Here is a 17363-nt window from a genome sequence, read left to right on the forward strand (position 1 = left end):
AAGTAATATCTGGTTATACGCTTTCACTATAAAATTGAGTCTCACCCCATAGGTATTGTGGAAAGGTGGTTATGTAGCTGTTTCGTGAATAGGAAATTTTTTTTGAAGACTTATGATTAATGAGGAGTCCTCTTTACTCAGAAAGGTGTGTCCTTTAAGTTGAAGTCTTTTTTTCCCTCCACCAACTCATCATTGAAACTTACAAGATACACCTTCAAATAGCTGGTCTATAATTGTAGAATTAACGCTCTAATATTGATATTGAATTCTACAGATTCCAAATATTGTTAATGTAGAGTCATGTCCAATGAACAAAATGTCAGAGAGGAGAATCCTTTTCCTCCCCAGCCCCTCAGCTCTTTGTGTCACACCGTACTGGCTCCCTCAGGCGAACCCACAGCTTCTTCAGGTCCTGTGGCAGAAATCGGTGCACAATTATTGCTTCCCGGAACAAGCAGATGTCCAGTCGGAGTCCAAATGAATAGAACCGTTTGTCGTGCTTGAAAGGAATCCCTGCAGCCAGTGCCAGGAACCCCAAGTAGACATCATCCAAAGGAAAGACCGGTAATCTCAGAGAGGCGTGATAGAGTGCAGGTATAGACCGTCCTGGCATTATGTAGCCACCACCCGCAGGGAAGAATGGTAGGCGGGGAGAGGAGAGGAGCTCCATAGATACCTGGTTCCTACCCTTCCGGTCCACGGTGAGGTGCATCAGGATATTTCCATGGATGGCTTCGGTCACATTGGGGGTCCTCTGGACGTAACGCACCATAGCATCTGGATTCAGGAACTCGTCATCATCACCTTTCCCCAGAGAGAGAAAAGCAAAGGATGAGGCGTGATTAGTTGTTTTCAAGAAAGGGTGTTATATAATAACGTTACAACTGGCATTGGTGGACACCTTTTCTTACATACAGGGCCGGTCTTAACAAGTGCGGGGCCCTATGCAGACCAATTTGGTGGGGCCCCATCCTAGCCCTGCCTACCCTAGCCCCGCCCCCACCCTAGCTCCACCCCATTGATAAGATTATTCCATTTTTAGAACATTTTTTTATTTACAAAATTTCAAATAAAGACAAATGAAGCTAAACTTGTACAAAAAAAAAACTGATTGAAATAATAAGCACAATGCTATCATGAAACCTCCCCTCCCCAGAAATTATTCAGTTCAAGTCCACTACAATTAGTAGCGGGCACAAGCCGGGGGTGGATGCCGCGCCGGTGGTGGCGGGAGCGGAGTGGCCGAGCCGCGGGAATGGGGATCATCTCAGGCGACTAAGGCGAGCAGCGGCAGAGGTCGGAGCGGAGGCACGAGCGAGGCAGAGTTGAGGCGCTGCGAGGGGCCCCCTTAGGCGTGCTGTGTGGGGCCCCCTTAGGTGCGGGGCCCTATGCGGTCGCCTCGGTCGCCTCTGCCTAAGACCGGCCCTGCTTACATACATCTTTTCTGCCTACTGTATTAGATATATGGGTATGCCATTGTTTGGACACTCGTGACTTGTGGCTGATAGACTTTTGGCCACTGAATTTTCGGCACCCAAACAGCGGCATCTAAAAGTCCTCTCTCTACTTCTCCCCCACACTGACCTCTGGTACTGGTTGACGGAGAGCAGGCCCTGTAAATGTTCACTGCTTTAGAAGGGAGATGTAGGCTGCCCTAAGCAGTGCCGGCGAGGGAGGATGAAACAGGCTTGATGAAGAACCATCCTCCCTCACAGGCACCACCCGGGGCAGCCTGCATCTCTCTTCTGCTCCAAGAACCCCCAGCCAAAGCAGCAAGCAGCCATGGGACCTGTTCAGGGAAGAAGCAGAGAGAGGACTTCTAGATGCTGCTATTTGGCTGCCCAAAATTCCAGCGGCCAAAAGCCTGGCACCCTAACAGCACTGCCCAAACGGTGGTACCAAATCGCCAGCACCCAAAAGTCATGCTTCACAGATATGCACCTTACCCATTTTTAGTGGGACACTGTTTGCGTTGTGAGCACCACATTCGGAGCACTTTAGGACTGCGTTTCCTGCATCTGTTTTATAACAGTGGTGTGTGTTCATAGACGCAGCTGTGCATGCATTGGCTCCATACAGGACCCCTGATGAAGGCCATTGTGCCGAAACGTGGCCCGTTCTGGGTTTTTGCCTGTATGTGCCATTGACAAATAAATATTTTGGAACCTTAAAATTGTGTGTCCTTGGAATTTGGTATCTTTGGACTTGTGGTTGTGATGACTTTGACTCCTCATTTGGGGTGTCTTTTACTAAGGTGTGCTCACGTTTTTAGCGTGCGCTAAACTTTAGAGACGCCCATAGGAATGCATTGGCGTCTCTAACGTTTAGCTCGCCCACAAGTTTAGTGCACGCCAAAAATGTGAGTGCACCTTAGTAAAAGACCCTCTAAGTTTGTTCATATCTAGATGTAATTTTCTATCCTTGTTAGTACATATTTCTAGTTAAATTGTTTTGTATATATTGAGTTTAGTATTCTATCCGTTCCTGCTATAGTGTGGTTTACATCCGGTAATTGAAATCACCCATTATTATATTGTTGCCTGATTTGCCAGCTTTCCTAGTTTCTGTAAACATATTTTCATCTCTTTGTTCTGTCCTTGCAGATGGTAGTAGACCCCTACCAGTATACTCCTTCCCTTCACACCTGGAATTTCTATCTATAAAGGTTCCACACTGCCGTCTGTTTCATGTAGAATGTAGAATGTTTATTTTGTTTGACTCAATTCCCTCTTTAACATGTGGAGGGGCATAATCGAACAGAGACGACTATCTCTAAGGGCGTCCATCTTTCATTTCGATAATACAGTCGGAGACGCCCAAATCTCAACATTTAGGTTGACCTAAGAGATGGTCAATCTAAATGTTGAGATGGTCGACCTTAGAGATCGGTGACCTCGGTTTTCAACGATAATGGAGGACAGGCACACACGGAACCCCCCCAGCGGCATGCACCCGGGGTGGACCGCCCCCACCGCCCCCCCTAGGAACGCCACTGAACCTCCCCCCTCCAATTTGATCCATTCTATCATTTCAATATAATTTGTACCCCAATAACACAGTGTCCCAGAGATTGTCCTCTTTCTGAGATGCCTATTACATCTACCTCATCATTTAGTGCTTTATACTGTAACTCTCCCATCTTATTTTTTAGGCTTCTAGCATTTGTATACAGATACTTCAAACTGTGTGTTTTCCTTGCATCTACAAGCTGCTTAGAAGTTGATGGGGGATAATGTACATCCTTTACTCTGCTCCCCCCTTAAACACTCCTGGCTTTCTTTCACCATTGTTGAAACTTCTCTATTGGGATTCCCTAAATGTCCTGTTTTAATCATTATTTATTTATTTATTTATTTTATTTTATTGCATTTGTATCCCACATTTTCCCACCTATTTGCGGGCTCAGTGTGGCTTACAATACATTGTAAATAATGGAAATACGATTTGTTACAAATCAGTTATGGGTTACATTGTGAGAAGTTAAGCGAAGACAAAGTCAAAGAGTATTGTTAGGGAATAGGACAAGGAAAAGAACAATGGAACAGTAGAAAGAGACAACGGGAAATTGATAGGGTAATAGAACATTAGCAAAAGAACATTTGGTATACCATTTTCTGTGAGTAAAGGTATAAATGTGATAAAATTACGGGGGATGAGAGTTCAGAAGAGAATGTATTCATGGCCCTGTAATGGAAGATTTGCAAGACTGTTTTTCAACTTTTCTCTAACCGACAGTCTGCTTTAAAGTTCCTGTTTTCTGACCGAAACTAATTTTTTTTCTTGCAAAGCAAGATGAAGTCCTGTCTCTGATTTATTTGGTGCAAAAGGGAAGTGGAGCATGTTTAAGGCTCAAGAGATAAGCCATCTGGCCAGTGGCTTGTTTACTTGAAACCAAGAGCATGTGACTACATTATCTTGCACATCTTTGTAATTTTCCATGGCTCTGAAAAAAAAAAAACCTAATAAAAAGGAGAGCTTCGAACAGTGAAGCCAGAAACTCATCTATGGATAGACGTATCGCATAGAAGGACCTTTCCCTGGTCAGGAGACTCCGGCTTTGCTGAAAAAGGGGCTTCTCTCAGCTGATGTAAAAATCCTGGATGATCAGTGATGCATGTACTGTATGTTATCTTTCTTTATTCTCCTGATCAAGAGACTCCTAGCTTCGCTGATAAGGAGGAAGCCTGGATGTAGTAACTGGTGACAAGTGATGTAATGATTGTTTCTTTTTAACTATAGATGGGTATTGTTTCTTTTTAGGTATATAGCTTAATCATTGTGCATCTCAGACAATAATGACTTATACGCTCTCCGTTTTGAAGTGAATCTACCTCTAATAAAAAGTCTCATTTACCCAATATGAATCCCAAAGAACCTGCAGTAATTTATTCTCTGAGCAGTCTGTAGCAGTGGCGTAGCTACGGGGGGCCTGGGCCCCCGTAGATTTGTCCCTGGACCCCCCTGCCGACGACCCTCTCGACCCCCCGCGGCGCCGCCGACCTCCCTGCCATTGCCGACCCCCCCCGCCGCTGCCGCCACCACCACCACCCACAACTTTGACCCCCCCCCTGGCAATGACCCTGCCGAGAGTCTCAAACCCTCCCTCCCGCTGCCAACCCTCCCCCACCGCCGCCGCTACCTTTGCTGGCAGTGGACCCAAACCCCCGCCAGCCGAGGCCCTCTTCTTCCGGTGCAAGGCTTCATTCTGTTTCGGTGAGTCTGACGTCCTGCACATACAACGAAGCCTTGCGCCGGAAGAAGAGGACCTCGGCTGGCAGGGGTTGGGGTCCCCCGCCAGCAAAGGTAGGCGACGGTGGCGGCGGGTTGGCGGCAGGTTGGCGGCGGGAGGGAGGGTTCGAGACTCTCGGCAGGGGGGTGTCAAAGTTGTTGTTGGTGGTGGTGGCGGCAGTGGCGGGGGGGGTCGGCAATGGCAGGGGGGTCGGCGGCGCCGCGGGGGGCTAAAATGTGCCCCCTCACCTCTGGCTCTGGACCCCCCTCCCACCGAAGTCTGGCTATGCCCCTGGTCTACAGTGATCAGGTAAGCAGGCTGTACTTTTAGAGCAATACAGTTCCCCCCCCCCTCCCATTTTCAGATGGAAATGCACTTAACTTTAGGAGCATTAAAGTTGTGTGCATAAATTTAGGCCTGCCATTCATTTGCTTAGATTTAAGAGTCTACTTTAGAAGCTCTATTTATGTTTTGGACTTCTGAAAGTCCATTCATATCGCATGGACATCTGAATCCCAATTTCATAAAGCTGGTGTGGACATCTTAAAACTACAGTTTGTCCTTATGGTAAGGGTGTGTGGTCTGGGTGTGTTTTGGGTGGGACTAGGGAGGGGCCAAAACGTAAACATCCAAATCTGATTTCACAAAGGGAAGGGGCGTCTATGTCCAAAAAGATGGATGTTTGTATTTAGACTGGTACCTGGCACATCCAGGCTACAGAACGTTGCACTGATTGAGCAGCTGTCCGCTGAAGGGATTAAGGGAAATCATGCCCCAAATCCCCCATGGGTTGCTGTCCACCCCAAAGGCAAAACTGGAAAGGGATATCGAGTTCTGGGACAGTTTGAGGAACTATGGAGGTTCTTGTTACTAAATGACTACAGTGATCTCCATGTGGAGTGGAGGAATAGCCTAATGGTTAGTGCAGTGGGCTGAGAAATAGGGAATATGAGTTTAAATCACACTGCAGCTGTTTGTGATTTTTTTTTTTTTTTTTTTAATGTGAACCCTCCAGGGACAGAAAAATGCCTACTGTACCTGGTAGATTCTCCATCTTTCTCCTTTTTATTTAATGAGTTTTCATTCACAATTACCATGGGATTTCCCCCCTCTTTTAATGGACTCTACCAGTGTTCCTAGTCTGGTCATTACAGCAACTCTCCCGGGGTGAGAAAACCATACACAAAGGTTCCTTCTAGAACCTTCTATCAAGGGTTATAAATCCAGATGCCGCCCTAAATGATGACCATAAATCCATCTTCTGCTATCACCCATTTTCTGCTGGGGGAAGAGGGGGGGGGGGGGGGGAGAGAGAGATGGGGCTGTAATTTCTACCTGTTCTGCATTCTAGCCCCAGATAACCCAAGGTACGAATCTTCTGTCCTCAAAATGAATCAAAATTTAACTGGGCCACTAACTCTGCTTGAGTAAATAACCTGCCACCCTTCTGGACAGAGCTCAGATTTGACAAGAGCTTTAAAAAAAATCAATTCCTAATCAGGGTACAGAGCACTTGAGGGGCCGCCTACTTCCAGCTCAGTTTAGATCAAGTGACCTGAGAATAACAGTTCCTCTCCCCTCCCCCCCTCCTCACCCTCCCAGGAAACACTTATATGTGACCGTCTCTGGAAACATATGACATAAGTCAACAGACTGAATATTCGCAGAGAGCTGGTCAAGTGCTATTTAACCGGCCAGGAGCCGTTCCTGGCCGGTTAAATAGCGTTGAGAATTGGTCGGTATAATGCCTGTAGCCGTAGATACTGAACAACTATTGAATGATAAAGACCAAGGTTGGATTTTTTTCCCTCAAAACTCTTTATCCAATGGAGTTGAATTCAGAACTGGAATGGTGGTCTCTGATTTGATTGGCCAATGTGATGTGTTCCACAACCAATCGGATTGGGCAATATGTTAGTCAGCTGAGTGGCATTTAAATGTTGGAGTCTCAAAGAAATGCTGCGGCCATTTTCTCTGTATGGGAGAAGTATCCACTTGCTGGAAATGTGAATTATTGTTAGACAGAGTGTTATATTAGTCAGTTATTTTTGATTATAAAATATAGTCTCTCACACACACACACACACACAAACACAAGGATTGACTCGGGCTGCTCATACTGCAGCGGGACATGTTTATCCACTCCTACCCTAGCTGAGATAATATTTAACCATCTCTCTGACCTCATGTGCAACTTTCTTCAATCAGTCACCTAACTTTTGAACTCTTCTGTCTTACCTATCTATGGGGTATGTTTACTAAGGCATGTTAGCATTTTTAATGCACCTGTAAATTTAAGGCGCGTTAAACACTAACGCTCCTATATATTTCTATGGGCATGTTAGCGTTTAACGCATGTAAGCCATTTACGTGTGTTAAAAACGCTAACACACCCATAGCGCCGCTTAGTAAACATAGGCGTATATGTTCCATCTTTGCTTTACCCTTCACTATCAATTATAATGTTCTATTACATAATGTGTTGACATTGTAAGTAGTATACCATGCCATACTTTGTACTGTTAGTTGACTATATTTACTGCTGTAATTGCCTATTGCTCAGGTTTGGTCTATTCTTACTGTACACCGCCTTGAGTGAATTCCTTCAAAAAGGCGGTAAATAAATCCTAAATATAAATAAATATAGTCCACTTGAGTAGACTTTGAATATGTTGCGTTCATTTCTAGTGAACCTCTTCCCTGAGGTACATACGACACCTGGCCCTGTCGGTGGAGGTTCTCTCAGCGTGCGATCAGCTATATTTTGAACATTTTGTTGGACTGTTCTTAAAAGCCATAATCATAAAAGTTTTTGAATCAAGTGGAGTTTTCTTAGAAAAATTGAAAAAAATATGGATCGATAAAGATTTGCACATCACTGCTTTCTGAAAGCTGTAGAAGCAGCGTTGGTACTGTCAATTCTGATGATCCTTCCAAGATTTGTAACAGAGTGGACACCCCGGAGAGAGTGGACAACATGAAAAAAGATCTGCAGAAGCTAGAAGAATGGTCCAATGTTTGGCAATTAAAATTCAAGGCAAAGAAATGCAAAGTGATGCACTTAGGGAGTAGAAATCCATGAGAGACCTATGTGTTAGGCGGGGAGAGTCTGGTATGTACAGACGGGGAGAGGGATCTTGGGGTGATAGTATCTGAGGATCTGAAGGTGATGAAACAGTGTGACAAGGCGGTGGGCGTAGCTAGAAGGTTGCTAGGCTGTATAGAGAGAGGTGTGACCAGCAGAAGAAAGGAGGTGTTGATGCCCCTGTACAGGTCAGTGGTGAGGCCCCACCTGGAGTTTTGTGTTCAGTTTTGGAGGCCGTATCTTGCAAAGGATGTAAAAAAAATCAAAGCGGTGCAAAGAAAAGCTACAAAAATGGTATGGGATTTGCATTACAAAATGTATGAGGAGAGACTTGCTGACCTGAATATGTATACCCTGGAGGAAAGGAGGAACAGGGGTGACATGATACAGACGTTCAAATATTTGAAAGGTATTAATCCGCAAACGAACCTTTTTTGGAGACAGGAAGGCGGTAGAACTAGAGGACATGAAATGAGGTTGAAGGGAGGCAGACTCAAGAAAAATGTCAGGAAGTATTTTTTCATGAAGAGAGTGGTGGATGCTTGGAATGCCCTCCCACGGGAGGTGGTGGAGATGAAAAAGGTAACGGAATTAAAAAATGCGTGGGATAAACATAAAGGAATCCTGTTCAGAAGGAATGGATCCTCAGAAGCTTAGCGGAGATTGTGTGACAGCGCTGGTGGTTGGGAGGCGGGGCTAGTGGTTGGGAGGCGGGGCTAGTACTGGGCAGACTTATACGGTCTGTGCCCTGAAAATGGCAGGGACAAATCAAGGTCAGGTATACATATAAAGTAGGGTCCAAGAAAACAAAGGGGCAGACGATCTGCAAACTCCAAGATGGAAACTGTACAAAGCAGATCGTAGATAAACCAAAAAATATATTTATTGATATAGTAAAAATCAAAATAAAATATGCATACAGTGGATAGCCCGACACAGGCCGTGTTTCGCCCAACTGGGCTGCTTCAGGGGCTAGAAAAATGTTTCCTCACTACCAAGCACGGGATATGCTTTGGAAAGAGCAAGTGTATGAACAGAATCTTTAAAAAAACGGCTCATTCAGAGATACAAAAGCAAAGGATAGATAAACTTAAATAAAAGGAGTTAAATCCCAAGCCGTGACGCTGTGATACTACCACGGAGGTTCACGGCTTGGGATTTAACTCCTTTTATTTAAGTTTATCTATCCTTTGCTTTTGTATCTCTGAATGAGCCGTTTTTTTAAAGATTCTGTTCATACACTTGCTCTTTCCAAAGCATATCCCGTGCTTGGTAGTGAGGAAACATTTTTCTAGCCCCTGAAGCAGCCCAGTTGGGCGAAACACGGCCTGTGTCGGGCTATCCACTGTATGCATATTTTATTTTGATTTTTACTATATCAATAAATATATTTTTTGGTTTATCTACGATCTGCTTTGTACAGTTTCCTTCTACATATAAAGTAGCGCATATGAGTTTATCTTGTTGCGCAGACTGGATGGACCATACAGGTCTTTTTCTGCCATCACCTACGAAGTTCACATATAAATACTGAAACTGAAAAAAAGAAAGAAAATTATTTGGAGAGTGTGATAAAATACTGATGACAGATGTCTCGACATGTTTTTCACTCTGCTAGTATATTGCAGTTAAATAATTGGGTGCCTGGGACTGACTTTATTTCATTTTGTATGTCCCTGCATGATAGAAAATAATTTGTCCGTTTCATTGGATGTAGCCACAGATAAACACGGGGTCTCAAAATTACTTGAAATGGTGACATATCTAGCAAACTTTGTATTTGGATCCTCTGAAATATGTTCACCCATGAACTGATCGAGCAGGAAGATCACTGAATGAACTGTTTTTTCCTGCTCCAGCAACAGAATGAATGGTAGTTTGGGGTTTGTTGAAATATGACCATATTTCAACTAACTTAAAGCGATTGAGATAGCTGCCAGTTGCATTGAGGGTGGAATTCAAATTGTTGGTGTTAGTTTACCAAGTTTTGTTTCATGACACTACTGTGTATTTGAAGAATGCTATTGAGCAGTATGCACTACAGAGACAGACGAAGAAATTCGGTTGTGCCTTCCTTGAACTGCTTTTGATTGGATGTGACCAGAAAAGGAACTTTTTTTTTTTTAATGCTGGGCCTCTTGAATGAAATAAATTGCCATCTGGACAGAAACATCAAACCCATTTAAGTGTCAATTGAAGGCACATTTGATGTGTCTGGCTTTTTATGTTACTGCTGGTTAAGTTTAAGGTTGTGCTTGAGATCTTCCTTCTGCCTGCTCATGGACTATTTATTTATTTGGATTTTGCTCACACCTTTTTCAGTAGTAGCTCAAGGTGAGTTACATTCAGGTACTCTGGATATTTCTCTGTCCCAGGAGGGCTCACAATTTAAGTTTGTACCTGAGGCAATGGAGGGTTAAGTGAGACTTCCCCAAGATCACAAGGAGTAGCAGTGGGATTTGAACCGGCCACCTCTGGATTGCAAGACCAGTTCTCTAACCACTAGGCCACTCCTCCACTCCGGAATCTTACTACTCTTTGAGATTCTGCATGGAATCTTGTCACTCTTTAAGATTCCAGAATCTTATCTATTTAGATTTTGCTCACACCTTTTTCAGTAGTAGCTCAAGGTGAGTTACATTCAGGTACTCTGGATATTTCTCTGTCCCAGGAGGGCTCACAATCTAAGTTTGTACCTGAGGCAACGGAGGGTTAAGTGACTTGCCTAAGATCACAAGGAGCAGCGGTGAGATTGGAACTGGCCACCTCTGGATGTCAAGACCGGTGCTCTAACCACTAGGCCACTCCTCCTTGAGTTTGTAATGTTTTGTTGTATTTTTAGGTCTGTGTGATTTATGTATTTTATGTCTGTATATTTCGTACCGCACCCTGGATAAGGTTATAAATAATAAATCTAAATCTAATAGTATACTAGACTCAAGGGAAGGTGACATATCACATTGCTAGATGAGCTGAAGGCCTTACTAAGGGAAGCCCCAGTGCTGGGGTTCTGTGACGCCAGTGCTGACCTTGTGGTTCAATATGATACAGGCCAATATCGTTTATAGTAACATACGTGGAGGGGCATAATTGAACGCGAACGCCCATCTCCATGGGCGTCTATCTCTGAGAACGGGTATGTGAAGGGGCGGGTCAAACCATATTTTTGAAAAAAAATGGGCGTCCATCTTGTTTCCGATAATACGGTTTGTGCCAGCTAAATGCATCGGATTTGTGCGGATTTGAGCTGGAGGGGTTTCATTTTTCAGCGATAATGGAAAACGAAGGCGCCCAGCTCAAAAACGAACAACTCCAAGGCATTGGGTCGTGGGAGGGGCCAGGATTCGTAGTGCACTGGTCCCCCTCACATGCCAGGACACCAATCAGGCACCCTAGGGGCACTTTTACAAATTAACAAAAAACAGTAAAAGAGCTCCCAGGTGCATAGCACCCTTCCCTTGTGTGCTGATCCCCCCAAATCCCCCCCAAAACCCACTGCCCACAAGTCTACACCATTACCATAGCCCTAAGGGGTGAAGGGGAGCACCTACATGTGGGTACAGTGGGTTTTGGGGGGGGTTGGAGGGCTCAGCATTAACTAGCACAAGTGTAACAGGTGGGGGGGATGGGCCTGGGTCCACCTGCCTGAAACCCACTGCACCAACTATCAACTGCTCCAGGGACCTGCATACTGCTGTGATGGAGCTGGGTATGACATTTGAGGCTGGCATATAGGCTGGGAAAAAAAGTTTTTAAAGTTGTTTTGTTTTGGTGGGAGGGGGTTAGTGACCACTGGGGGAGTCAGGGGAGGTCATCCCTGATTCCCTCCGGTAGTCATCTGGTCATTTAGGGCACTCTTTGGGGACTTGTTTGTGAAAAAAAAGGGTTAAAAAAAAGTGCCCTAAATTCTCGCTAAAAACGGCTATTTTTGTTCCATTATCGGTGAAAGCTGCCCATTTCTGTTCAGCCGATAACCACGCCCCAATCCCGCCTTCACCACGCCTCCGACACGCCCCCATCAACTTTGGCCATTTCCGCGATGGAGTGCAGTTGAAGACGCCCAAAATCGACTTTCGATTATACCGATTTGGGTGCTCACGGGAGAAAGACGCCCATCTCCCGATTTGGGTCGAAATATGGCCGTCTTTCTCTTTCGAAAATAAGCTGGATAGTAACATAGTAGATGACGGCAGAAAAAGACCTGCAAGGTCCATCTAGTCTGCCCAAGATAAACTCATATGTACTACTTCTTGTGTATACCTTACCTTGATTTGTATCTGCCATTTTCAGGGCACAGACCGTAGAAGTCTTGCCCAGCACTAGCCCCGCCTCCCAATCTCAACTAAGCTTCTGAGGATCCATTCCTTTATCATTTAGTATTTTACTGTACTGTAGCTTTTTGCACTACAAAAATATAATATTCAATCAAAACAGTTACTAAAAGAACTCCATTTAAAATAGGAAAGAAAACTAATATGCCTTTTCTACAAGAGAAGCAGTAAGCAACATCCCAATATTCATATATATCAAACACACCAAATCAGACAGGTAATACAGTTGCAATTCCAGTTGCAAGGTTTAGTGCCAAAAAAACCTGAGTTGTCGTTACGGACCAAATGCTAATTGAAAGAAATGTGTCTTTAAAGCAGTACGGAAAAGAAGGTAAGACTTTTCCAGTCTTGGTTGCGGCAATGAGTTCCAGAATGCTGGTGACGGGAAATAGAAAGCCGACGCTCGTGTAGATTCCCATCTCTAGAAGGTGATGGTAATACCAGTCTATTATCAACAAGTGAGTGCAGAGTGCGAGCGGGTGTACAAGGAATGGTTAAGGCAGCAATATAAGACGGAGTTAGATTAAGGAGAGCCTTATGTATCAAGGTTAAGACTTTAAGCTCAATCCTGAATTCAATGGGAATCAAGTGTAGGCGCTGAAGAAGAAGAGTGACCCTATCGTACTTAGATACACGACAAATTGTACGAGCTGTAGCATTCTGTATTGTTTGTATTCTTTTTAAATTGGCCTTTGTAACACCAGCATAAATAATGTTACAGTAATCGTAACGTGTAGCAATATATGTACACAATGAATCCAAGTCCAACAATGAAGGGACCTCCCTTTTGCAAAATGGAAGTCTTCTTGCACATGCATCCCATGTGTAACCTGTCTAGTATATTTAGATAGGCAGAATATAAATTGTTTTAATTAAATATAGTGAGACATCTATCAGGCTCATTTTCAAAAGAGAAGGACACTCAACTTTCGACACAAGTCGGCAGATAGGCGTCCTTCTCACAGGGTCGCCCAAATCGGCATAATCGAAAGCTGATTTTGGGCATCCCCAACTGCTTTCCATCGCGGGGACCACCAAGGGCATGTCGGAGGCATAGCAAAGGCGGGACTTGGGCGTGCCAAACACATGGGCATCCTCGACCCATAATGGAAAAAAAGGGCGTCCCTGACGAGCACTTGGATGACTTTACCTGGTCCTGTTTTTGTTACGGCCAAGCCACAAAAAGGTGCCTGAACTGACCAGATGACCACCGGAGAGAATCGGGGATGACCTCCCTTTAGTCCCCCAGTGGTCACTAACCCCCTCCCACCCTCAAAAAAATTTTTTTAAAATATTTTGTGCCAGCCTCTATGCCAGCCTCAAATGTCATACTCAGGTCCATCACAGCAGTATGCAGGTCCCTGGAGCAGTTTTAGTGGGTGCAGTGCACTTCAGGCAGGCGAACCCAGGCCCATCCCCCCCATAACTGTTACACTGGTGGTGGTAAATGTGAGCCCTCCAAAACCCACCCGAAACCCACTGTACCCACATCCAAGTGCCCCCCTTCACCAGTAAGGGCTATGGTAGTGGTGTACAGTTGTGGGTAGTGGGTTTTGGGGGGCTCAGCACACAGGGTAAGGGAGCTATGTACCTGGGAGCAATTTCTGAAGTCCACTTCAGTGCCCCCTAGGGTGCCCGGTTGGTGTCCTGACATGTCAGGGAGACCAGTGCACTACGAATGCTGGCTCCTCCCATGACCAAAGGGCTTGCATTTGGTCGTTTCTGAGATGGGCGTCCTTGGTTTCCATTATCGCCGAAAATCAGAAACGACCAAGTCTAGGGACAACCATCTCTAAGGACGACCTAAATTTTCAGATTTGGGCATCCCCGATCATATTATCGAAACGAAAGATGGATGTCCATCTTGTTTCGATAACACGGGTTTCCCCGTCCCTTCGCCGGGACATTTTGCGAGGACGTCCTCAGCAAAACTTGGCGTCCCTTTCGATTATGCCCTTCCACATGTACCAGTACAGTCAGTAGAACTTAATGAATGTATAGTGCTGCTGAATACACAAATCATTTAAAACATCTAGATTAGAAGTTTCAAATTATTCCCTTGATGCCCCACTGAAAATTGACTTCAATTAAATGCACACGTGGATTTTATAAAATATGAAAATTATGCAAGAACAATTCCACATGCAAAGCCAAGCTTCAAGTCTAATAGGTGCATATATCAGAACGAAACCCCATCTACACCTAAATTGTGCCACCAGGAACACCTACATGCAGATCACCTAAAAGATGTAGACGCACATTTAATTGTGCAATTTTATAAAAACCATTTTCTGTGCACAAAACATGCTTTAGATGCCGAAAATGCTTTATGAAATTACTGCCAGAATGAGGAAAGGATAACGAGGTTAGGGCTCTTCAGCTTGGAAAAGAGATGGCTGAGGGGGAGGGGATATGATTAAGGTCTGTAAAATCCTGAGTGGTGTAGAACGAGTGAAAGTGAATTGATTTTTCACTCATTCAAGGAGTACAAAGACCAGGGGGACACTCAATGAAATGACATCGAACTTCTTTTAAAACAAATAGGAGGAAATATTTTTTCACTCAACGAATAATTAAGCTCTGGAACTCGTTGCCGGAGGATGTAGTTAGCATATCTGGGTTTAAAAAAAGGTTTGGACAAGTTCCTGGAGGAAAAGTCTAGAGTCTGTTATTGAGATGGACATTGGGGAAGCCACTGCTTGCCCTGGGATTTGTAGTATGGAATGTTGCTACTCTGAGATTCTGCATGGAATCTTATCACTCTTTAGGATTCCAGAATCTTGCTATTCTTTGCGGTTCTACATGGAATGTTGCTACTCTTTGAGATTCTGCATGGAATCTTGTCACTCTTTAGGATTCCAGAATCTTGTTATTCATTGGGGTTCTACATGGAATGTTGCCACAACTTGGGTTTCTGCCAGGTACTTATGACCTGGCTTGGTCACTGTTTGGAAAACAGGATACTGGGCTAGATGGACCATTGGTCTGACCCAGTATGGCTATTCTTATATTCTTATGTAATGTACTTGTGTGCCCAAGTTTAGGTAATTTTCTAAACATAAAGCGACACTGACAAACAAAAAGGGTCAACGTACCTTTAAAAATAAACTCTGCCTCCTTGCAGTGGTGGTGCAGCCACTCCAGGAAACACCGTTCCTTCAGAGCAAGATTGTGGTGGTTCTCGGTGAAATCCCACATCAGGATATCCTGAAAATCTTTGGCTTCCTTCATCACCGCTCTCATGGTATCATTATTGGTCACCGTCCCCAGCAGGTACAGTGGTTTCACTTTGTAAGTGTACATGAGGCGCTCATAGGCCCAGTTGTTGCGATGGACTTCCCGGCGGTCAGCAAATGTAGCATGTGACTTTATGGCGATAACAAACAAGGGCTCCTCATGGCCTATCCGACAGAACTCCTCCATATCGATCAGCAGCTGACAGGTGTAGCTCTGCAGATAGAAGTAGTCCTTCTCGTACTGGCTCAGGTTGAGAGTGTACGTGTAGGCCTTGTCACGTAGGGTCACCGTCTCCCGGAAAGTAAGGTATGGCTCAGCAGTGGTTGGTGCTGAAGACAGTGACTTGTTTGTAGGTAGGGTATGAGTCTCTGAGTAGAAGGTCTTGGGCACCCTTATCAACTGAGAAATCTCTTTAAAGATAAAGCCACAGAGGAAGCTGCAGAGCACAACCAGGGTGGCCTTCAAGTATTTGGCCATTTTCCTTTCTGTGGTACCTGGAGTAAAGAACATAAGAAGCCTGCAATCAGGTGAGGAACCAGTCCGAATCTGCCTTCTACAGTGAGAGATATCTTACAAGCTCTCAAACAGGATACCTGAAGATAGCATTCAATGCCGCACAAAGTGGATGGCCGATCAAAGTGAATGCCCATGCCAGCTCCAATCTCAAAATGGCTGCGGTGACCTCCAGTGGTAGTCTCATGAAACTGCCTCTAGAGATTGCAGCAGCCATGTTCCCAGCAGAGAGGACAAAGGCAGGAGTGGCTGGGGATCACTCCTGTCCTGATTACTCACTAGACCACCAGGAGATGGACAGTAGGCCTGGTGGGGGGGAGTTTGTTCTGTGCACGGGGAGGGAGGGAATGGAGACTCATTCCATGCAGGGGCCAGGCATAATAAGGTAGTAGATGATGGCAAATAAAGATATGTACAGTCCATCCAGTATGCCCAACAAGATAAACTCATTACATATGGTATGTGATATTTCATATGTGTACCTGATTTTGATTTGTCCATGCCATTTTTGTTGCTTTTCTTTGAACTGCTTCAAGTCTTTTTATATCCTTAGCAAGATACAGCCTCCAAAACTGAACACAGTAGTCCAAGTGGAGGAGTATCCTAGTGGTTAGGGTGGTGGACTTTGGTCCTGGGGAACTGAGTTTGATTCCCACTTCAGGCACAGGCAGCTCCTTGTGTCTCTGGGCAAGTCACTTAACCCTCCATTGCCCCATGTAAGCCGCATTGAGCCTGCCATGAGTGGGAAAAGCGCAGGGTACAAATGTAACAAAAATAAAATAGATACTATTGGAGATTCTACATGGAATATTGCTATTCCACTAGCAATATTCCATGTAGAAGGCTGCGCAGGCTTCTGTTTCTGTGAGTTTGACGTCCTGCACGATCGGCAAGGGCCCGACTTCTAGTGGAATAGCAACATTCCATGTAGAATCTCAAATAGTAGCAACAGTGGAGGTGTAGCCTAGTGGTTAGGATGGTGGATTTTGGCCCTGGGGAGCTGAGTTCAATTCCCACTTCAAGCACAGGCAGCTCCTTGTGACTCTGGGCAAGTCATTTAACCCTCCACTGTCCCATGTAAGCTGCATTTAGCCAAAAGTGTGGGGTACAAATGTAACAAAAAAAAAGTGAGGCCTCACCAATGACTTGTACAGGGGCATCAACACCTCATTTCTTCTCCTGGTTATACTCCTAGCATCCTTCTGGCCATGGCCACTGCCTTGTCGCACTGTTTCGTCACCTTGAGCTCCTCGGACACCATCACCCCCAGGTCCCTCTCCTGAGCCGAGTTCACCAATCTTTCCCCTCCTATCCGGTACACCTCCTTTGGATTTCTGCACCCCCAAGTGCATCACTCTACACTTCTTGGCATTGCATTTTAATTATTCATACATTGAACACCCCAAATTCATAACAATACAAACCTGTTGCATAAAAACTATTAAAAAAAATAGATTGTATGCAATTG

General features: G+C 44.8%; 1 protein-coding gene across 1 annotated transcript; it reads right to left on the bottom strand.

Annotated features, from left to right (window-relative positions):
• Positions 1 to 343: 343 nt before the first annotated feature.
• On the bottom strand, positions 344 to 15864 carry LOC115458313 (UDP-GlcNAc:betaGal beta-1,3-N-acetylglucosaminyltransferase 7-like). The gene is made up of 2 exons (XM_030188194.1): positions 15241 to 15864; positions 344 to 804 (listed from the first exon to the last, which is right to left on the bottom strand). Exons 1-2 carry the CDS (start codon positions 15857 to 15859, stop codon positions 353 to 355), a joined length of 1071 nt encoding a protein of 356 aa, XP_030044054.1. The 5' UTR covers positions 15860 to 15864; the 3' UTR covers positions 344 to 352.
• Between the last annotated feature and the right edge of the window lie 1499 nt (positions 15865 to 17363).

This window comes from Microcaecilia unicolor, chromosome 14 (assembly GCF_901765095.1).
Source record: "Microcaecilia unicolor chromosome 14, aMicUni1.1, whole genome shotgun sequence".
Classification (NCBI taxonomy): domain Eukaryota; kingdom Metazoa; phylum Chordata; class Amphibia; order Gymnophiona; family Siphonopidae; genus Microcaecilia; species Microcaecilia unicolor.